This window comes from Strongylocentrotus purpuratus, unplaced genomic scaffold (assembly GCF_000002235.5).
Source record: "Strongylocentrotus purpuratus isolate Spur 01 unplaced genomic scaffold, Spur_5.0 spur5_scaffold_9, whole genome shotgun sequence".
In the NCBI taxonomy this organism is placed as follows: Eukaryota; Metazoa; Echinodermata; class Echinoidea; order Camarodonta; family Strongylocentrotidae; genus Strongylocentrotus; species Strongylocentrotus purpuratus.
The window spans coordinates 31,380,445-31,404,840 of record NW_022145615.1 but is presented as its reverse complement, the minus strand read 5'-3'; the positions used below and the strand labels follow the sequence as shown (position 1 = coordinate 31,404,840).

The window sequence follows — 24,396 nt, the reverse complement described above, 5'->3', positions numbered from 1 at the left end:
AAAGCTTGGTTTTATAAAAAAAAATTATGTCAAACGAATGCCAGCGGAGATCAGCCTTTCTTTTTATGGATTTTATTGACAAGCCTTACACATGTTAAAAGACAAGAGGATGCATTTTGAAATAGCATATGATTTTATTGAAATTACAATTGATTATTATTATTTAAAAAATCGTAATATTTATTGTTGAAATTACTAGTCGTCAGCAAGCTGGCAGTCGTACCTTTAGGAACAATACATCAAAATAATGCGGTCAATGTTGCAATGTCAGGAATGCTCTTATTACCTCTTTGGTAATCCTCGCAATTGACAAAATATTCGCTCGATGAAGAGAGGGTCGGGTTTTTTTCAATTCATTAATTATTAATTCCATGTCAAAAAGAGCTGAGTAGTTTGTTACGTAACTATTCAAAAATTGCAGGTGCAAGCTATTGAAAACAGAATCGAGTATCACTTCCCTATTCATCGGTGCCATGTTATCACTTTAAGTTTAAGTCAGCAGTTTGCAAAATAAATGAAAATAACATAAAAACTCACCATTATATCAGTAATATCAGTAATTGAAAGAAAAAAAATTACGGGCGATCTTGACAACATCGGACTACAAAAATAATAATAATTATGCATCCCGAAAGCGTAAAATCAGTACATCAGCATATTTTGTGAAGTCATAAACATGCAGAAACTGTTAACAACAAGAAGCGAACCAGTTAATATAGTCAGTTGGCTTAGCGTCAAATGTATTAATTTGTACTTAATTATTTATACTTGCCGTATAAAAACACCTTAACAACACACAGGGTGTGGGGGCGGGGGCGTCTTTTTGGAGCCCCCAGACAATTGTATAACAAATCAATGTTATATTACTTCTAAATTCTTTGGGGGCTACGAGGCGACGCCTCGCCCCGCACCCTTATATGATATTATTGCCGGGGGCTCCTAGCCTAATATCGTTCAGTAGGTCCTTAGGAAGCCCTGTACCAAAAATGGTGCTTTAATGCGGCAAGTAAAGGTAATTTCGCTGAGCCATCTGACTATTATAAAGAAATGTATTATTACTAATACAAATTAACATATCACAGGAGACTACAAATCTGGATTTCTAACCGTACATAAAGCTACTGAGAACACAGAACCAATCAATCGTTCCCCCCCCCCCCCCCCCCATTGAAATGGTGTAAAGGGGGAGGGAGAAAGAGGTAATGTGAAGAAAAGGTAATAAGAAGACCCCTTACAGTTACATCATGATCCTCCTCCTTGTCAGCACCCCCCCCCCATAAAAGGTCCTCTCAGTTACTATAAATACACTATACATGGATATGCCACTTTATCTAACACAATAGAAACTCAATTATCCCCCCAAAGCATTTTATACTCAAATGATTGAAAATGTTTAACATCAATTATTCAAGAAAAGTTTAAAAATGAAATCTATAAAAACCAACATCAGCCTGACATCATAGCCAAAATAATACAAGTGGAAGTTGGAATAATTCTTAAAGGAAATATGTGCCTTTTCATTATGTCCATCATGCGAAACTCCTTTCAAGCAATGTTGATATATCTCTAACCTCCTGGGTTTTATACCACATACCATATTCCGCAGCACCCCTTTGGATGTTCATAATGCAGTGGATTCAGGATTTTGTTCCGATTTGTACATCGGCACTTAAAGTCAGTGCAGCATTGAACTGGCTTGCTCATCGGTTTGACCATTGTCACTCCTAAACTGACTGAATTAAAATTGACTTTGGGTCAAAATAGTCAAGTACCAGAACTCAACTGGAAATCTTCCTGCTGACGTACAAGACCTCCTTTTGTTGTCCAGGTCCAGGATACATGCCATCATAATTATGTCGTCTTCGCCCTGGCCTGCGATGATCCTCAATACATTCTACATAATATCCACCTATTTTTTAGTGTTCGTCTTTGTTTCTATCTTCTTAAAGGCCTACTTTTCTCTCATTTCCTAACTTTATATTCTAATGTATTTCACTAATTACATTTTTGTTGTCATGGTCGGTGTGCCGGGTAGGACAATCTCGTCGTCTTCAATGACTAGAGGCGTAGCTGATGAGTTCGAGATCCCGTGTTCACCTTTCATTGATCTCGCCTGCGATCCATCTGAAACATAGGGCTCAGCATCTCCTGAAATATTTTTCTCTTCCTGTTTCGCGATCTCAGTCTTGTCCTCCTCCTTCAAAGGAGAAGGCGATGGTGTCATTTGAAGACTTTCTGGGATGCTGATTGTCGACAACGTCTCCGCAGTCGATCCCGACTGCGATGTCGAATCAGGATGCGACGCTCCCGAGCTCGGACCATAATCCGATGTCGTCATGAAGTTCGTTTCTCGCTCATCTTCGATCAAAGCTGTCGATGGTGTGATGGAAAAGACCTGTGGTTCGGAACCCTGTATTTTTTGACAGAAAGTATTTATTTACAAAATTTACTTCATATTTTATTCACTTACTTACAATATCTTTAGGGACATCAATGATGCTAATGATGATCCTACTTTTGATACTTTATAACTTATATTACAATATCTCTCACTACATTTTCCCCTTTCACAATACTTCTGTTCTACGCTTCAAATACATGGTATTATGTTATTTTAGTGTATTTATGTAACCTATCATTTGTTTATAAACTGAAGATTGATTTAGAGTTGTATGGCGTTTACAATACATGTCATTCAGATTCAAGGATTGCCAAAAGCGGGCGCTGATACTACATACAAAAGGGACACTAATACATGATACTTGATAGTATCCCTTCATATTATAGAAGGGACACTAATACATATATATCAGCTATCTACAGAGTTTGGCCAATCCTGTTCCAGTTGTTGGTTACAATAAGAATACTGCTGAACACTATTCTTTTTAACTTCAAAATGTCTCTCTCAACCACCCCCCTTCTTCCTTCTTCCCCCATTCCCCCTCTCTTTCTCTCTCTCTCTCTGTCACTCAACTCACTCACTCACACACACCGTGACACACCCCCTCTCTCTTCATATTTGACATTTGATTCTGGCCTTTCAGCGTTTTAACAATGAAACAAGTTGGAGGTGACCAAACACTAAATGGCATGCATTACAAACATTGCAATGAAATGATGCATCTAAATAACTCATGTAGCGTGTATGATTTTCATTCTTTTCATCGTGCCAACGTCGTCTCATTTTCTCCCTCCTCCCTCCTCCCCCCCCCCCCCCCCCCCTCTCTCTCTCTCTCTCTCTCTCTCTCTTTCTTTCTTTCTCTCTCTCTCTTTCTCTCTCTCTCTCTCCTCTCTGTCTCCTTCTTTTTCTCTTTTTTCCTCCTTCTATCTTGTCCCCTCTCTCTAACCTCCCTCCCACACTATCTTATTTGACATTTTAATTTTGGAGGTTTGCCCCTGGGATATAATAGGGACTTTTAGATTTGCGAGGACTGATACGTGGTACTTCCATTCACAGCAGTGCTTTAAAAGGACGTCGATCGTAGCATAGACCTATTGTCTTCGTGCGAATCTAAAAGTCCCTATTATGTGGAGCTGACAGACGTGAGTCATGTAGAATATAAACATTGTATTGAAATGCTGGAGCTCATAAGAGATTCGTGTAATATGAAACAACACATTTAATAAACACGTAACATAACATCAATACGAAACACAATGGTAGTTATTATAAACATGATAACAAAACATCACTACTACAAAATGTGAGACTTGTACATTATGTGGAAAACAGGGTGATTTTTATGTGGTTTCAGTGCAGAACAATTTTGTGTTGTTTGGCAATTCTATAACACAATGAAAATTTCATAATGGAATGATTTGATGGAACGCATACTATTTATTATGAAACACAATTATTTAGAGTTAAATATAAGGTAGTTTCTAATAACATACACAGAAATAAACGGAATAAAATCTGTCTAATGTATCTAATATTTCTGTTATATCCAGACTATACGGATTGGTCAGACCAATATTCTGTTCTACCATTCAGAAACAACATTGTTTAAAGGGATCGTTTAACAATGTTAAATCTGAGACACACGGTCCTACATGTTACCAGTGTCTGTGAGATGGTGTAACATTGAAGCCCTAAAAAAAAATCGCGCTTCAAAATAATCAAAAAGTGCCTCAAAAAAGTAAAAATCTTTGAGTGACCGGTTTTACCATACTCGTTTTCCCCATTAGACTGTAGTGTTATGAAAAACGTTCGGCGAACGGTTTTCAAAATTTGTAATTCCAATCATTAATATCTTGATAATCAGACAGGCGATCGGCTTGTAAAAGTCATGGAATTCCTGGCTGACCTAAGGTTTATAATTATCATTGCAGCATGAGCTAAATCAAGGATTATTTCTAAAGGATCTAAGACAAAGTTACCGGATCCCTTTAAGTCAGTGTTCTGTTTTAAAGGAAAGTTTCTTCCTAAAATTGTGCTTTTTATTTATTCAACATCAAATAATCGGGAATGCATGTGATACATCTTTCCATCAGCCCCTCCTCTCCCCTTTACCAAATTTACTAACCGTCTTCATGAGTTCACCTTATATTATGATGAAAATGAAACCCAAAACACAGCAATCAGCAGTTGTTAATTTCTCCAAGATTTGATTGAAAATCTGATAAATAAAGATCTGAAATGAATTACATTACAAATGGGCAAGATTGGTGGCAGGTACTACATTTCCAGGCTGGCGCTTACGAAGGTGTATGACATTTTGTTCCCGCTTTGATATCGGTTTTCGAGGCAGAAGACTGGTATCTCATGTATATATATTTTTTAAAAAATTAAACGAGCAAGGGCTATTTATGCAGTTTATTGTGACACTTTACAGAGTAATGAATTATTTCTATTCTTGTTGTCTACGTTAGGTGATGTAAGAACATTAACACGTTTATGGTGGATGCTGTACCATAATGGTAATGATAAGACGTATGTTCGAGGTCTTCATCGTTGGGGCAACATGTGGGTCCAGAGAGTGAGGGGCACCGGGCACCATGAAAGAGAGAGAGAGAGGTAGAGAGGTAGAGAGATAGAGGGGTAGAGAGAGGGCCAGAGAGAGAGAGAGAGAGAGAGAGAGAGAGAGAGAGAGAGAGATGGCGGGGGTTTCGGGCACTGTTTTTACCTGGTAGATGAATCACAAATGAAAGGGTTGTCGTATAAGCTTCTTCTTTTTTTTAATTACTTTTTCTCCAATCCTTTTCTTTTTCCTTTTTTCCTTTTTTCCTTTTCAGCAATTTTATAGGGTATAGGATATGATATCTAATCAGTGGTAGAGGCATGATGGGATTAGGGTTACACACTGAGAAATTAAGGTACAATTCTGCTGCAATAAGCAGCACCCTCTGCCCAATCCACGTATATAGATGGTGTGTAGGGTTGAGGATAGAGCTTTGGCTATTGTTAGAAACGTGCCTCTCCTACCGCTCGTCGATAATGCCTACCCCTTGATGGGGTTCGTGCCCCCATAGGTACACCGTTGTAAGCAATAAGATGAACCACAACCATCATGAATGAATATCTAAATGTAGTATTTATAAGTGTCATGATAACAACAACAGCAGAAAACAAACATACGAACAAAATGAATGAGGTAAAATTCCCTTGCAGATGAACATGCCTAGCCTTTACCAGTGCAACATGATGATCGTCATTATGGTCGTGAATGAGTACAGCTCTGCATGAATTATGTGAGCAAGATGTTCATAAGCCTTTAAACTACAAGTCCCAACACACTTATACCTTTAGCTTTGGATGAATTGCATTATAGCTAGTCCTTGCATTGGTGGGTGTATTGGCTAAAAGCACCAGTCGTTCATCATCTCTTCTATCCATATCTTGCAACTTGAAATTTGACGAGTTCACGGAAGCGACCTCTACGACAACGCCACCGTCATCACACCCGCTGGTTCTCACCTCTTCACCAACTTCATCATTGCTGGTGACGTCATCTTTGACGAACGTTTTGACGGCATCTTTCACTATGTTCTCATCCTTCTTTTGTTTTTCTTCCTTGATTTGTCTCTTCACTTCATCCCTCTTAGCGTTGAGTATAGTATCAAATCGCTCGGCAAGCAGACGGTTGTTTCGTACTAGGGTGTAAATGAGGTACCAACGGTTTCGCGCTCTTACGTTCACCGTCTTTGGAATCGGAAGATCAACTGCAAGAACAAAAAAGGGACTAAATTTCGTAATTAAGTAGATGAATAATGTATAAATTGTAATAATTTGAAGTATTGTAAGTGTTAACCCTTTTCCACCGGTTGTTAAAATCAAAAGAGGTGCGGGAACAAAATGGATTCCCCCTTCTATACCCGCACATCTCCTTATGTCTATCCCATGGGTCAACATTATTGAACATAATGATTTTGACCCAATGGTTTATACGACTGCCTTTTTTTATTGTTGGGCTGATGACATAGAATTCCTCAAAAGATATAATGATTCCTGCATCAATCAATTCAAGTCTCATAAATGAAAAGGAAAACTCGTCAAAGTGACGAGCTATCTCCACAATTGGTTTCTTCAGACCATACGCAAATGATTTATTTTAGCTTACAGACAACTTAAACCATTTCAATAAAGCCATCACAATAATACAATAAATTATCAGACTAGTGTTGCTTACAAATCCAGATAAAGATGCCAAATGATGAGAAGAACTCATATCTAATTGAAACACATTGCTGTTAGCGGAAGGTTGATCGAAATCTCATTCTCTCCAAGATTGCCTAACTTCATTGTTGAAACGCCACGATGTAATTTTATTTTGCTCCTTAAAATATCCGTTACTATGGTAACAACAAAAAATTCTTCTTACCTTCCTCATCTTCGCTGAATTCAAAGACTTTATCTTTCTTATCCCTCTGAGTTTTGAGAAGATAATGACAGAATGTAATCACTACAGGATGCGTATGAACCACTTCTAGTTGTAGGAAACCCAAATACGCCTTGTAACCTGATGGTAAATAATAGTAATAATAATAATAATAGTGGGTTTTTGTATAGCGCTCATGTCAGTCAGATTTGACCCTCCTGGCGCTCCCGATTATTACCCTGGCTTTAGCACGGCTGCTATACGGCGCTCTAGCATTTCAAGGAATAAATTCCTGCCAGGTACCCATTTACATCTCCTGGGTGGAGGTAACCATGAATGGAAATATCATCATAATCAGAGATAAGAATTTTGCTTCTTTGCCACTCTGAAACTAGTAGATTTAATCATAAAATATTCTATTACATCAAAATGGTAACTTGATGTTAACAATAGCAACGGCTGTATTGTCAAAGTACCTCAGGAAAGTGACCATGTTTTATACCATCGATATCTCGATGTGTTTTACCGAATGACAGAATGGTACAGTGAGAAAAAAGAACATGAAAATATGTTACAAAATCATATCAACGGAACAGTTTTATGTTCATGCAATCACTATGTTTTTTGTTACATATAGAATATTACAAAAATCTATTGGAAAAGCGACGACTTATTATATTAGCGTTCGTTTCTCTACTGCAGACAATTTCGGCTAATATTGCAAATGTTAAGATGGCATATAGGTTTATTTTATAAATTCTATTTTGAATTGTAGATTCAGTCAACAAAAGAAGTAAGTCAAACAAAAAGTTGGTAAGCAAATTACTCATTTATCAAAGCAAACAACAATTGAAGTGACCAACCTGAATCATATAACTCGAAACCCCTCATCAATAAACACCGGTCTATCCGACCAACCAGCAATAAACCGAAGAGTACCGATTTAAATATCCGAAGAAGGCAGGATGCCAATCCGAGGATGACGTTAACAAAGAAGAAGAAATACACTTGGACGTGGAAGAGTCGTCTGCAAAAAAAAAACAGTATTATTAGTTTATCATTATAATTGTTGATAAACTAGTATTCAGTAAACATGTATCATTTTAAAATTGTGTAATTGAAAAACAAGTAGGCTACAATATTAACCCCTTGTGCTAGGCAGACACTGTGATGAAATATGCATTTTGATTGAATTCACACTAGATTTTATAATAAATACAGGCGACTTAAGGTCATGTCTTCTTCTTCTTCTTCTTCTTCTTCTTCTTCTTCTTCTTCTTCTTCTTCTTCTTCTTCTTTTTCTTCTTCTTCTTCTTCTTCTCTTCTTCTTCTTCTTCTTCTTCTTCTTCTTCTTCTTCTTCTTCTTCTTCTTCTTCTTCTTCTTCTTCTTCTTCTTCTTCTTCTTCTTCTTCATCGTTGTTTTCTACTTCTTATATCATTATTGTAATCTTAAAAGAGCTTAGCACGAAATCTCATCCAAGCGTGTATCTGCGAACTACTTCCTCCTGTTAATGAAGTCCATTTTGTGAGAAAAAAAAAATTGTGATAAAAACAAATAATCGAAATTGACAGATTACCTGTTGTCTATACTGAGCTCTTTCCCTCGCTGCTGAAGAAATAGAAATTTCGCTGAGATCACCTGACTATAATACACAACCAAGTAGACAACTACGGATAACCTGAAATGGGAGCAGCGAATATGAGATGATTTAAAATTTCTTAGCAGTATAAAACTCAACAGCCATGTGCATACAGGTACTGGGTAGATGCTTCTTGCACGAATATCAACTTTTCAGTTTCCAAATTTGGCAAGCGAGCGAAGCGAGAGAGAGACTTTGATTTGATAAAGCAAGGCGATCTTTAAACAAAAATGTAATTCGGGCTCCTCGCTGCCCGAATAAGAGATGATAACTATAATAATTCGTAAGACTATGATAAGATCGATGAATAAAAAAGTCACAAGGTTACAGCTAGAACATAAAGTGTAGGCATAAATACTTTTTGACCAAATATAACCTAAACCAAATAAGTTTTTATTGAACTTTTAGTTAGTTTGAGATAATTCTTTGTAGAGCGCTATGAGCGTCAGTACCCGACGAATAACGGCCCTCAATGAATCTTATCATCATTAATTTATATCTTTATACCGTATGTTTAAATAAGGTCTATGTTTTCTTACCACTGATTCTTGATAAGTCTCCAAGCCCAATTTTCTTCTCTGTTGATGATGGGGAGAATGAGCAAGTAGATGACGAGGAACGTCAAAAGCCATAATGTCAACTGAAGTAAAATAAAACCTGGAAAATTAAAGGTGGATTGTTAATCAGGGCTCCCACTTAGCCGAGTTGTATTAGCGAGTTATGGTGAGTTGTGGTGAGTTGCCTCAAAGAGACACTCGCAATAACTCGCGAAAGCTCTTCTTGTAATTCGGGATAACTCGCGACAACTCGGTATGGCTCGGCGTAACTTTTTACAACATTCCACGACTCTCCTTGAAGTCGCGAGCCTAGTTCCAAGTAACTCGAGGTTAACTCACTTACACTCGTAATATACTCGCATTACTCGTAAGAAGCTCGCGTTGCACTCTTCATAAGGTGGCGAGTTGCTACGAGTTATGAAGAGTGCAGTGCGAGCTTGTTACGAGTAATACGAGTTTAGTAAGAGCTCACCGAGTTACAACGATTACTGCTCGAGACTTCGAGGAGAGTCGTGGAATGTTGTAAAAAGTTACGCTAAGCCATACCGAATTGTTGCAAGTTATCCCGAGTTGCAAGAAGAGCTGTTCGCGAGTTATTTCGAGTGCCTCTTTGAGGCAACTCACCACAACTCGCCATAACTCGCTAATACAACTCGGCTAAGTGGGAGCCCTGCTTAAGAGTCAATGATCCTCGACAGATTCTATGAAAAAATGTCATCACGCAAAGAGAAAGATGCATTTTTATTTTGGCACTAAACTTTTTTAAAAATCCACTGGTTTTAGTTCAGAAAACAACATTCACAATGAATATAATTATTAATCACCTGGACGCAACTTCTCGAATACTACATGATCAATTGCATTATTCTGAAATGTTCTGATGATTATGTCCAAAATCAATGATTATAATTATATGCTTACCCCAAAGAACAAATGCAATGTGAAATCCTGAATACTTGAGACTCGATACCTAATCAAGATATAGAATGGAAAGGAAAAAAAGTTAAATAGCATGCACTTTTTTGTATAGTCTGAAAAATTATACAATTTCACATTTGACAAAATATAAATTAAAAAATTCGGATGTTGACGCCTAAAACACTTTCGACGTACTCGATCTCAACCCCTCCCCTCCCCCCCCCCCCCCTCTCTCTCTCTCTCTTTCTCTCCGTGGCGATTCTGTTGTGTATTTTCCCATTATTTATTCATTAATTCAGCTTTGTAGATTGGCATATTAACTCATGATGGCAAGTTTTACTGAATAGACTTATTTTAATATACTCACCACTAAAGTTGTGTTCGAAAAATTTTCTTTCGGGCAAAACGATTTATCTCCTCGCCATAACCGGAGAGTATTTCTCCTGTAATGAAGATGAAAAAAATGAAGAATGTGACATTTAAAATGTTGATGAAGTATCCACATTCCTACGTAAATGTCAATCAATTTGAAAACTTTAGCTAATCGAAAAATGATATATAAAAAGTACGATAAACCGATGACAGATAAATACATTGGTTTGAATTTCTTTCTCACCTATACGCAACAAAGGTGACGAAATTGTAGCAAATCATTACTCCCATAGCAGCGAATGTTGTCGGTGAAAACGTGTCTGTTGACAAAGAACAAATAACAAAAATAGTACTGATAAAGCAACTTTTAATCGTCCTATTGTTTTTTTCTTCTTCAAAATACGAAAACTTACTGTGTAAAGTTAAAACAGTTAATGAAAATTTTGTTTATTGTACTCAGTCATTATTCTTTTAAGAAATGAAGGTGTGTGAAGGGAAGCTAGTCGTAGGGAGGGTGACCCTTCAAGACTCACCAGGTGGCGGGATGGATGAAATTAAAATTCCATTATTTATTTTCTATTTTGTTCCCCTCTCTTTTCCAGTTTACACTTTTTGTTTTCCACTATAGGAGGCCATCCACGCGATCCTCTCGCCTCATCTCAAACCCGCCTATATGCGTAACATATTGCAATTAAAATAATTACTATATAAGTAAACTTACAGGCAAATGAATCAACGACATCCTTGGCTGCGTCGAACGTATCAGTATCATTGCTTTCGGCAAGGTAGTTATAAAGTGATCCGTTTACAGCAAAGGTTTCAGCAGCCCACCTTTCCAGGTAGATTCCACTGGCTTCGTAAATAATTCCAATCTACATGCGTGATGACATGAGCACATAAACAAATAGATGTAAATATAAATATGACCTGTCACTTGAAATAACAAACGTAAACTCTAAAAAAGTTTGTACAAATATCACGAGGCTTATGTCACAAGAAACGTTACCAATCTTAATTTTGCATCATATTTAAATACACGTTGGGATTTTGCTTCTTCACACTCTTGAAATTAGCATGAATATACTTTAGAGACAAGTTGTAAATGATTCATTCAGCCATTGATAGAATGATGTTTTAAATGTGCAGGAATTAATGTTACATCTAATATGTACCATTATAGTGTCTTTTAGACGAATCGCACATACATGTAAACATAAAAGAAAACATATTGGAATGCAAAAATGATCACATTTTTCAATAATATCACTTTGCATTCTTTGATTATTACATTTTTCTACACAGTGATGTAGAATACGTGACGTCTTCTTTTAATATCTACAAAATCCTCAAGGATATACTTCAACACTGAAGTCAATGTTTAAATGTTTTGGTACTCCTCTAAATTACGATATATTATGCTACTTGTTGTGCAAAAAGAAGATATTAATCAGGTGTTTCCTTACACAAAATAAACACAGTCCACTCAGTCCTATGGTGCAGATGATGCGACGAGAAAATAGAAAACCTGTAGAAAATTAAGAATATATTTGAAAAGGTCTATGTTACTTGAACGGTAAGAAATGCACTTTTTATTCATCTTTCTCCTTCTTTTCATGATCTTGTTGTTACTATATCTTTATATTTCCTTTGTATATACTACTACTACTACTACTACTACTACTACTACTACTACTACTACTACTACTACTATTACTACTACTACCACCACCACCACTACCACTACTACTACTACTACTACTACTACTACTACTACTACTACTACTACTACTACTACTTCTACTTAGACTACTACTACTACTACTACTGCTACTACTGCTGTTTTTTTGTTTTTTTTTTTTTTTTACTTAAGTCACAATTCTATCAATTAGATAACTGAATAATATTTAGAGCAATCAAGATCTACCTACCTGGTTCATCTTTGTAAAATTTGTTCCAAAATTTTCTGCATTTTCCAGGTTCTTCCTGGTCTCTAAAAATTAAATCAAAAAATATTTAAATGACAGACAAATGAAATTACGTCAAAATGATGATTTAAGAAACTGTGTTGGCGAAATAATGGGTTGGATAAATATATAATAATAATAATAATAATAATAATAATAATAATAATAGTGTAAACTTATCGAACACACCATCCAGGGACGATCATAGCGCTAGCTCAGCAACAGTTCTCTTTGATACAAGTACAAGTAAAGTAAATGTTTATTTGATGATAGAATCATACCATCAAAAACTCAAAAACAATTTTGCAACATTTGAAAAGTGGGAATGGAATATTATTGTTAATTGTCAATAAGAATCATGTTTAATATAGTCATATTGAATGGACGAAACTACTTTCACATAATGATTGAAAGTATAACATTTATTTTTTCATTTTCGAAAGTTTGACTTTTGCATGCTTAATCGGTGTCAAGAAAACTGGCAATCGTTTAGTTTGTTAAATATTAATTTGGCATCTCTCTCTCTCTCTCTCTCTCTCCTCTCTCTAACTCCCACTCACTCACTCTCTCTCTGTCTCTCTCTCTCTCTGTCTCTCTCTCTCTTTCTCTCTCTCTCTCTCTTCCTCCATTATCTTACTTAATAGAAAGTACGAAAATATAAGTAACATATTGGTACTTTTCCCACTCCTCCTTGGGTGTCAATAGATATTTGACCCTTTGATAAAAGTGTGTCTTCTTGAAGTCTTCTTCATAGTCGTGAATCTCCACTTCAAGACCCTGTAAGAATAACAATGCAAAATCATTATCGTATTACTTCAAAGTAGTGTACATAACCAAGAGAATAATTTGGAAAACTATATCACCATTGCTTTCATTAAATAATCAATAACAAATTTGATCATCTACGTTACCACAAACCTCATAGTCATAAGTGTCATCACCATCAGCAGTAGCATCATCATTATTATCACAAACAAAAACAACAATACCATCATCATCATTATCATCATAATTATCAAAAATAATATCAATGATGATAATAATAATAATAATAGGTGCTTATAAAGCGCTTACCACCGAAGTCTCTAAGCGTTAATCACATCATTATCATCATCATATCGTCATCTGAATAATCATAATCTTCATCAACATAATGGTTATCATCACCTTCAATACAATGCTCACTATCAACACGATCACCATCAACATCATTTGATAGTGTCTTCATTATCACCACCACCACCATAATAATCATCATCATCATCGTCATCTTCATCACCATCATCATCATCATCACCCTCATTATTATCTTCACAGCAAAAACAACCACATCATTATCATCATCATATCATCATTTTCATCATCGACAACATCAACAAAATAACTATCATTACCATCAATACCATCTTCACTATCAAGATGATCAACGTCACATAATAGTGTCTTCATCATCACCACCTCTACCACTACCGTATTAACCATCATCATTACCATCATCCTCGTCAACATCATCGTCATAATCACCATGACATAATCATTATCATCATCATCACCAACTTCATCACCACCATCAGTATACTCACTATCACCATCATCGTCATCCTCATCGTCATCATCATCATCAACATCATCAGCAGCAGCATTATCATTAATAGCACCACCAACCTCATCATTATCCAGTACTTCTTCATTATCATTACCATCATCATCATTGTCAATACCAACTTCATTACCACCATCATCATAATCACTATCACCATCACCCTCATCATCATCGTCACCATCATCATCAATACCAGCAGCAGCAGTAGTATCATTAAAGGTAAAGACCAGTATTGGAAACGCCCCAATTTCAAAAAATGAAATGGAAGCCCCCATTACCAATCATGTGAAAGAATATGTTTTGACTAATACATGATGATAACAAATTTGCCGGGAAACCGCCTACTAATTCATATATTTGGTAAATTTGTTTCTCTCATGGTCTGTGAGAGATATAGGGTAGTCCCATATACATCTTTCTGTGTATAGTGCTTGTAACTTTACGAAGAATGGGCTAAATTTCTTATCATTTTGATGATTCCAGAACCTTGCAGATGCTAGATGCTAGATGATCAATCTTTTCTGATCGATTCCACAACGTTTCTTTCACAATGCAATCGCATGACCATAACTGGTCTTTACCTTTAATAGCATCCCAAACTCATCACCATCCACTACTCCTTCATCTTCAGTATAGCATCAACCTTTAGACCTACCTGTCTAAGCTTTTGCCGGAACATGTGATTATTGTACATGCGTCGAATGAAGATGCCCAAGAGAATGAGGTAACACAGGTAGATTGGTATCAGAATTAGACTGTTCACATCGCCCTCATCAGATTCCTAATCGAAAGAGTGCGGCACATAATATAGAAGGGTAAGCATAATGATAAAGTAAAATAGTGCTAAATGTATATCGTCAATAGAGCGCATTTCTTTGTGTTCTTTAAGTTCACTGAACAAAATTCTCGTTTCCTTTTTTTATTTTATCTTGCCCCGTTTACATCTCTCTTCTCCCACGCTCTTTCTTTTCTCTCTCTCTCTCTCTCTCTCTCTCTCTCTCTCTCTTTATCTTCCCAATCTCCCCCACCCTCTCTTATTAGAGAAAGAGAGAGAGAGAGAGAGAGAGAGAGAGAGAGAGAGAGAGAGAAAGATATAGAAGTAGAGAGAGAGAGAGAGAGAGAGAGATACAAAAAGAGAGAGAGAGAAAACGAAAGAAACAAAGAAAGGGAAAATAGAAAAGATAGAGAAAGAAAGAAAGAGAGATAGAAAGAGAAAGAAAAAGAGAGAGAGAGAGAGAGAGAGAGAGGAGGGAGGGGGAAAGCAGAGAAAAAAATGGCACGAGGGAACAAGAACATTATTTTGTTACGGTGAAACAAAGAATTCATGACTTAACGTTCACGCTAATAATCGTCACGGCTCATCTTGCCCCTCCCCCCCCCCCAACTTGGTGGGGGTATTGAATGAAGAATCACATAGAGTAAACATAGCTTTATTTACTTCAGTGCAAAGATAAATACGTGGTATGATAAAACAATTTTTTAATTATTCATGTCTATTAAAACTAGAGAGTCGTTAATACTTTATAAAGGGAAGATAAAAAGCAGCTAAAAAGATAAATACTCACTCCCCAAGGACACTCAGCCAGCGAGTAGTAATATAAAAATGCCCTGAAAAGAATAAGATTAAAAATCAAAGAAACATGCCCATTTTAAGGTCCAAATTGGTTGGCGTTTATTATGTAATCATATGCAGTATAATTATGATTAGTATGTCAATGCTCAGATTCTCTTTCAGCGAGAAAATGAATTTTAACCTTGCTATTGGTGTTGAAGACGATGGAAAAGATTGCCAGTAAGTATATGGCGATTAACCAATCCAAAAATAAAAGTAAGAAACAATGCATATATCCAGATGACCATATACATGTACATTCATTATTTGGGGCCATGACTTTAAGAGTTTTTCCCTTGAGTTTTCTAAATGCATTTAGGTCAGCCCACAATGCATTCGACATCCGATATTATATTATTAGGAATTAATATTCAAGTTTAGTTGAAAGACAACTGGTCACATTTATCATTCATTCATTTTATTTCTTTACCTAAATAATCCTCCAAATCTGAAATGGTAATATTTGTGGTAGATTTTCTTTGGTCAATAATTATTCATTAAACTTCAGGCCTGTCAAAAATCGAAGGAATCTAAAGAGCATTACATACTTTTAATCATTAATACTTCATACTTTATATTCAGTTCAATGCACAAATTGATAGTTTAGATAAATGGCTTTTATTACCATTCTAAGGTGTATAGTATTCCGATGACGTCACTAACGACCCATTCTTGTACAGTTAGGCAGATCATGATTGGATAATGAGCTAGTCCAATGGCAAACACGTTTACATACGCCATACAGCTACGAACAGCACCTGTCGAAGTAAAGGTAGACGTATGCAAACCAGATACAAGATACATCAGACTCTGACCAACTCCACAACACAAGCATCATAAAAGAGGTGATTAGTAAATAAAATCTAAGAATAGTTTCAAAGTAGTTCCTGTTGATATAATCATTCGTCTCGGTGCAACAAAGAAGCTTCCGTATGTGTATGTCGCATTTACCTTGAAAGAAAAACTGGTAATATCGATACTTTATAAACTTTGTAAATTACTTATTTTGTACATTTTTTAATATCTATAATAAATGCAAAAGAAGAGGAAAGCTAATTTTATGGTCAGGAATGTGGATTTTTTAATATTTAAATGACTATTCTTGATGAAGAAACCTTCTATTCATGTTTTTATTGTTAATTGATAATGATACAATTTTTGATTATTCTAATTTCAAATTAACATTAATATTCCATCCCCACTTTTCATCCAACCCATTCTTTCACCAAGTTCTTCTTCCTGACCGCCATGGTCGATGCTTACCTCTGACCATCTCGGGCAGGTCATCGTAGTCGGGTTCGACGTAGTAGTTACCGGTGAACAGATCGAGGATACCAATACAGGTGATTCCAAATGCACACACGAAGGCAAGGCGATCAGAGTACGAGTCTAGTAGGTTGACAGGACTGTAAAGAAAAGACAAAATGTACCACAAGTCTGAATGACCAGCAATTATGTTTCAGGTGTGACACTAAAATATTTGCTCCAGCAACAATTACTCCAGGGGAGTGTTTCACAAAGACTAAGATCGGCTTTAAGTTGGACTTTCATCGCCTTGCCTTCGTGCGCCTTGAGCACTCCACAGAGTGGATTTGGCGCGATATAAGTTACATTATTATTATTATTATTACTCTGACAGACCACACATGCCACTGGTTGTTCTCACCATTGGTCTCTCAATTATGATCTTTAGATAATATTTTTCCTTCAATAATGAACTATAAAAAAAAAGCTTAATTCTGTAGATGTGTAACCATGATTTGTACGTCCCTTTTAGAGACCATTGCCAGTCTCATGGTGAGAGCAAACAGTGGCATGACCATCTTAAAGTCGATCTTAGTCTTTGTGTAACACTCCCCAGGCTTTGTTTCGTCAACGGTATATGGATAAGGTTATGGTTGCTATTCGGTTTTAGGTTAGGTTTAGGGTTAGGTATAGTTTTTCTTAACCAGGGTTGAAATGATTAGGAATTCGGTTAGTGAAAGAAATTACCGTGGAGAATTGTCTCAGATGCCCGTATCGTATATAACCTGTTTAAATGTGTAGTTATCTTTCTACAAGTTGCGAGCTTTTTTTCATGTTTTTCAAGTTTTTCAAGTTTTTCAAGTTTTTATTTGTTCCACATTTTACAGAAAATATAGACATACATATATAATAAAAAATTATATAATATAATTGTAGTATAAATGAGCACAACTCAATGATTATCAATTCATATAATAGATTAAGTAGAATGTGAGGAACCTATTAAAAAGCAATGCTTGTATAATGTAGGTTCCTGAAACAAATAAGTAATGTAAATGAAGAACAGTATCAGTAGAGAAAGATGTAATTTAGAGGAGAGAATTTAAAACACAATGAAATAAGGACATTTGTATGCAAAATAAAGCAGTAGCACCAATACCCAGAGTCACCCGGTTAAATGCGTAGTCAAAATGCGTAGTCACCCGAGAAATTTAGTAAGCATAGCACAAAGTATTTTGTTTATAAACATTACAAAACTGGAACATGTATCATTAATTAACAATTATGATTAGCATTGAAAAAAAAAGGACTGTAGGGAGGGCAAACAAATTATATGAGTTGTAAGAATTTAAAAGAAAAATTCCAAGTTTGCGTTTAAAGCAATTTAACGATGGTGCTTCCTTAACCTCCGAATCCAAACCAATCCAAAAAAAGGGACCGGTAAACATAATTGTTTTGGGGGCAAAAACTGTCCTGATTGGGGGAGATGGAAATTTCTACTTCCTTATGAGAGTCAATCAAACTTGCAAGATGACAGTATAAATTGGTTTACGATTGTTTATAGGTCACACAATACTATTATGTGTTTTTGCAGGAGAGATTAATAATAGGTTTCTAGATAATCAGTTTAACGAATATCTATAATAGAACTACTTCATTTTGCATTAATAAAGTTATTTTTCAACAAAATCAAACATGAGTTAAAAAAGAAAGAACAAATTCGATGATGATAGTTACACTAGATGGGTGTTTGATAGCATACGTGACCGAATTAAAAAAAAATGTTTTAGAATGGTTGAGAGATCTTCTGAAATTCTCTACCGCAACTGTTTTCTTTTAGTAACAAAATATGATTAGCGGCCGTCATAGCAACCGTGTCTAACTTACTAAGCTACGCTAGGTCGTCCTCCACAGCAACCAGGCCATAGCCGTGTCCGAGGTTGAAAGAATCCAAAGAAAAGGATTATCAGAGCCTACAAAGGTGATAAATAATCAATAAATATTATAGATATATTGACTGCTATGAGAGCAAGTATAGAAACAGCTATGCTTCGAATATTAAAGCAGTTCGTATATATTTTATATACCGAATTCACAAACAAATCTACAAAGAATTCTTATCTTATCCTTAACATTACCGCAAATCTGAGACACTGAGGCATCTTAAAAAAGACTACTGACCGGTAGACGGGCATGGCAATCATGACTCCAATTTCGACAAATCAATTCGATAAATATTGACTAGATTTGTTCAACATACTAAAGAGAGGTATACAATTATAAATATGTATATATGAACGTGTATTATGACTCAATATCATTTTGACAAACAAGTCGCAGTATGAGAAAACAAAAAAATTACAAAATGTAAATATGGTATAAAAGCATGAATTACAACGATGATTTCATGCCTCTGAGTATAGTCACATTTTCTTTCCGTAAATTATACATACGTAAATTCATGTTTTTTTTTAGCATAGCATAATTGTATTCATCAAGATATTTCGATACAGGAGCTATACGAGATAAACGTTTGTTAATATTATGATTAAAATCATAATGATATCCATGGGTATTTAAGAATCCATGAACCCCCCGTCGTTCACTTTCCTTGCCCGATAAAATATTGAATAATCAGTGCCTGTCAACGTATAGTCTTCAATACTGACCGCGGAAGACAGGTGTAAAGTCCCAACCCACACGATCACCTTACCATCCCATAATACTAACTGCTAAAGGTAGGTTGACCATCGACCACTCCTGCACTGTAAATCTGGGGTTTCCGCACCCGTACGCCGTCTCATTGACCACCACCTCATCGGTCCAGTTCGTCAGGTCGGGGGTTCGATTCGCGTTGACCAGTACACTCATATTGACCACCTTGGGTTCGACGGGTGAGAGAGAAGCTGAGAAGTACACATAGCCAAAGATGCATGCACAGATGAAAATGAAGAGGATAAGTAAGCGAAAGGCAAAGACAGAGCATCGACTCGGACGTGATTCGGAAACCATGGTCTATCGATCTCTACGTGTACATTAAATTGATAACGAATGCGGAGAGGAATCCTATGTATCTTTTAAAAGTTTATGAAGGTTATTCGGTCCCGGATATACACATGCGACGAAAGAAAGTGAAGCTGACCAGCACAAACGACCAATTTCCCGGAGCAGAAACTGCTTACAAATATTGCCAAGAGAATATTTCGCTAATTAGTGAACGGTGCACAGATATTGATTAGTCTCACTGGAACAATACTTGGCAGAAATAGCTTCGCAAGATATTGAACTAGCATTCTGCGATGCGTTGAAGCTAGTACATTAAAGTATAGTAGCTACACAGGCTGAGAAATAGTACAGAACAAAGTGAAGAAGGAACTTTGCAAGTTCAAGTGAATAATGTAGTAGTTCAGTTGCAACTTGCATGGCTGGTGTATATTTTCTGCGTAATAAATCAAATATAAACTTTGCTCTCTCTCTCTCTCTCTCTCTCTCTCTCTCTTTCTTTCTCTCTGTCTTTCTCACTCTCAGTCTTCTCTCCAACGCAGGGGTACAAAGATCAGTTTCGTTTCAGGGTTGAGCTACGTCATCGCATCATCTACTGGACTTTGAAACCAATTATGAATCCTTGAGTTTGTGTGCTCACACCGCAGTCACACCGCCAAACCGTTCTTAAAACCGACTCAAAACCGGCTCTAATCCGACCGTTTCTTTGCCACTTAGGTTAATGTATTGGAGTTTGTTCGTTCGGTCTCATGTCGGTCTGATTTCGGTCTGATCGATTTCGGTCCGATGTCGGTTTCGTCGATGTGACCGGGTTATTAATAGTTATACACGTAACGGGAAGTGCGCGCGTGTGGTTGGTAAAGTAAACACAAAACCTATTACAGTTAATATGGCAACTGACGAGGAGTTAAAACATACACGTCTTCTATATTCGAAAATTGTTAAACTTACAGTGGTTTCAATACAAGTGCCGTTTGGCCTATTTAAAATACGGTCCTTGGGGTCCGAACATCGCTATTAACATTGCGATGTTACAGTGTAGAAAGACTAAAGAAAAAGTAGTTGCTAGCAGTTCTATAGTAGTTCTATCGGACACTGTGATGTCACACTACAAAAATCCGATGTTTGGACCGAAGTATTAAAAAGGCATATAACGCCATTGGAAAACAATCTGAGATTAAATTAAATTAGTTCACCTTTTGATAATTAAGATAATGGTTTGGACTACGGTGTTTTCCCCCAATGAATCAACCTCGTGTTCGTGACAATTGTGTTCGTTTTGATGTAAACACTATTTCTCACAGTGTACATGCATACATCGCATACGTTACTGGTAGGAATTACATCAAACAGTTATTACTCACATGTGGATTCCATGATGCCCTGATAATATTAAATTAATCTTATCATTTAGGCCAATACACAATTAAAGATCTTGGCCGACGTAAAAACATGCCCAACCTTCTGAACCCTACAAACTATGAGTAAAACTATGAGTAATGCTATGCATAAAGTGAGTAATGATATTTTCCTCCATTTTGTGTCACATTGTATAAGAAATTTTAACGAGAAGAGTAAATCGTTCGTTCCAAACTGCACACAATTCCTAGAAAATATATGCATGTAGATTCCGTAATGATAATATAAATGAAAATAATCTTTTAATACATGGATCTTGGTCTTGTGCCTTATGTTTAATTCATATCACCTTGTTAATTAAGTTTAATTTATATCATAGAACATTAATCTACAGATTTTCACAAATATGAAAGATCATAATTATGGCAGAACTTACTCTTCGTTAATAATGAAGAATACTCCACAGTTCCATTGTCGACAACTTGTTGCCCTTGCGTTGGTTCTATGAGGAGTTATGCTGTTATAATGCTCTCATTATTGAGCTACATTGCTTAATCTGCAGACCTAACAGTCTACTTTTCAAGGGGATGAACGTGATAATCCGTAAAGCAAGTTAATGAGTAACTGGAACAAAAACAAATAGTGGTCTCGTTTTGTTTTGTTTCACGGTTGTTTTTTTAATTAATGTGTTTGATACGATGGCCTCTAGACGATAGTTCCTTCTATCGGAGCAGAATCCCATGCATTTTGAACACGAGGCGTCTTTTTGCCTGACATAAGACTGCAAAGATAGGGGTGTACTAATGACGCCCACAAGTAAATCAAATGAAATATTGATCTATTCTCCCTGGACACCTACTCCCTCTTCACGGATCCAATGCCGTGTTTTAAACCCATGACGACACGAAGTGACTAATATCGAGACAATGATACGACATGATCAACACTGTTATCATTCCGGGGAGCTTTGGAAGGCAGGGTAGCGTTTCACGAGACAGTCACAAGTGCAAGTTCACCGACAGCCCATTGAAACGTGTGAATTCAATTTAACACATTTTTCAATTGGATGTCGAAGGATTTGCACTTACGACGGTTTCGTGAAACGATACCCATGTCTTTTTTAAAAATTTAATGCACTGGAGCACTAGATGGCGTTAGTAACCAAATATTCACCAATTACTTAATACTCGAGTGATGGAACAACCCACTAAATCATCTTTCAAAAGTTTCAGGGTTATTATTTTGTTTTAGTTGACTGTCTACTGACCTTATGAAAAATCATGTCGTTTATTGTGGTGGTTATTATACCAGACTGCTAATAAAGCATCGATGCTTGTTAGTTTGCTTACTAACAAGCATTTATGGGACCGACGGACCAACGGCTTTAGGTCCTATCCGAGGGATCTGGTAATGAGGATTAATGCCTTACCCCCCAAAAAAATGAAACGTGTTAGAACCATTATGCGTTTATTAACAGAGGTTGTTGATGGTGACGAATAAACTAATGTGCAGGTGTATTGGATGTTGATACATGTGGATTTCAGTCGTATAGAATGCTCCTATAAAATGAGCATCCTTTTTTTTAATTTTGTGAACTGAAACCGAATTGCACTAAGAATTGTATATAATATGCTTTCTTTTCAAGAGCGGTTCTAAAAGAGTGATTTGGGAGAGAGGGATTTTTTTTTTTTTTTTTTTTGGGGGGGGGGGGCCTCTGGGAGCATAGGTATTATTAAATTCATTTTCTTCAATGGGGGGGGGGCATTGAATTAGATTGGAAGTCTCTTGAATTGATCGCAAAAAACCCCAAAAGAATTCGATCATTATATTCAGAAGGGGATAGTCAGGCAGGGGCGGATCCAAGGGAGGGGGCCTCCCCTGGCCAAAAAAGAAAGATGTAAACGTTAATTTTACCAATAAAAAAGAAGAAGACGCCCCCTAGCCCCCACAAGTAATCTTTCGTTGTTGTTGTTGCTCAAAGGGGGTTGGGTGATGATTAAAAACAAAATAGAGCTCCTTACCCCCCCCCCCCCCCCCCCGTTGAGCAAAACAAAAAAATAATGCTCCAATAAGGAAATGGTGTTTACTTCGGATAGGACGTTAAATGGAGGCCCCGTGTAGAGAAGAGTCACTACCTTAACCCACTGCACTATTCGTATAAGAGTAGGGGGAAACCCCGGTGTAGTGGTCCACCTGCACACACCCCCAGTATAGTACGATAATACTCTGTAAAGAGGTCTGTACTCAAAAGGAATAAGAAAATCCTCCGAACCGGGAGAAGATACTTAGATAGATAGATAGATAGAAGCTAGATTCAATGTGAAGCTGCTTGTTAATGGGGCTTTCACATATACACTCCGGGGCCCGTACGGCGAGTAAAAACAGACATTTTGGGAATTTTCGGCCGGTGTCCGGCCGGCTGCCGACAGGTTCCTACGGGCGCCGGGACAGTTTTCTAAGCCGTACGGGCCCCGTGGTGCTGAGTTGGCTGCTCCCAATTCTCCCGGCGTTTTTAACTGACCGTTAGCCCGTAGAAAACCCGTAAAGGGCCCGTGAGGCACCTTACGGGTCCCGTGCGGGCTCCGGACAGTGCGCGGACGGGCCCCTTACGAATTTTTTCTTCAATTTTAATAAAAATATTTACGGGCGCCTTGCGGTGCTCAAGGGTTCCGTACGTGTACCCTACGGCGCCCTCACGGGCCCCTCAAGAGCCCCGGGTGATATGCACAACAACAGGCGTCTGCCGTCCGGGGGCCATTTAAAATGAATATTGCCCGTGCGGGTCCCTCACGGCGGCATCTCGAAATGTAAAACGCAGATTTAAATACAGGAGGTACGGATACCAGAGGACACATACAGAGTGAGTCAGAAAAAATGTCCCACTTTTTAAAAGTTGTATTGTTTGAAGTATGAATATTTAATGATGAGTTTTATGATATATGTCTTGATAGAGTTATCCTCCCAGTACATTTAGGTACCATTTTCATTTGAATTTCTGCATGCATGATTGAACATCAGACAATCTTTACAAGACTGACAGATCTCACTTGTGCCAAGTTGCTAGGTGAGGAACAAAATAATGTTTTGAACAAAGACAGCCATTTTGTTCAATTATCCAATCAGCCAGACAGACAAAAACACACAAATACACGCACCCCCCCCACACACATATATATATATATATATATATATATATATATATATACGAACATGCACAGGCACACGTCCACAAATGAGCATTCCATTCCCAACAAGGCCTACCAAAACTGTTACTTTTTGTCGGGAATTCTTCTTATCGTACGAAA

General features: G+C 37.0%; 1 protein-coding gene across 2 annotated transcripts; it reads right to left on the bottom strand.

Moving 5' to 3' along the window:
- Window positions 1–1,166: 1,166 nt before the first annotated feature.
- On the bottom strand, window positions 1,167–18,706 carry LOC100891414 (stimulated by retinoic acid gene 6 protein-like). Of its 2 annotated transcripts, none has more exons than XM_030977117.1 (18): window positions 18,617–18,706; window positions 16,748–16,890; window positions 16,110–16,242; window positions 15,438–15,480; window positions 14,528–14,653; window positions 12,946–13,046; window positions 12,234–12,295; window positions 11,769–11,830; window positions 11,027–11,177; window positions 10,550–10,625; window positions 10,301–10,376; window positions 9,937–9,985; window positions 8,998–9,115; window positions 8,396–8,497; window positions 7,682–7,845; window positions 6,822–6,959; window positions 5,744–6,162; window positions 1,167–2,410 (listed from the first exon to the last, which is right to left on the bottom strand). In XM_030977117.1, exons 2-18 carry the CDS (start codon window positions 16,755–16,757, stop codon window positions 2,000–2,002), a joined length of 2,241 nt encoding a protein of 746 aa, XP_030832977.1. In that variant the 5' UTR covers window positions 16,758–16,890; window positions 18,617–18,706; the 3' UTR covers window positions 1,167–1,999. The 2 variants fall into 2 exon arrangements, with proteins under 2 accessions (XP_030832977.1, XP_030832978.1); XM_030977118.1 differs by having other exon boundaries at window positions 5,918–6,162.
- Window positions 18,707–24,396: the final 5,690 nt, after the last annotated feature.

What these genes read in the sequence shown, in the direction of transcription:
- LOC100891414 (XM_030977117.1), bottom strand. An exon ending in GAGCTCAGTATAGACAACAG is followed by an intron (nt 7,846 to 8,395) that starts GTAATCTGTCAA and finishes TTTTTTTTGCAG; the next exon opens with ACGACTCTTCCACGTCCAAG. An exon ending in CAATTCATCCAAAGCTAAAG is followed by an intron (nt 2,411 to 5,743) that starts GTATAAGTGTGT and finishes CAAAAAATACAG; the next exon opens with GGTTCCGAACCACAGGTCTT.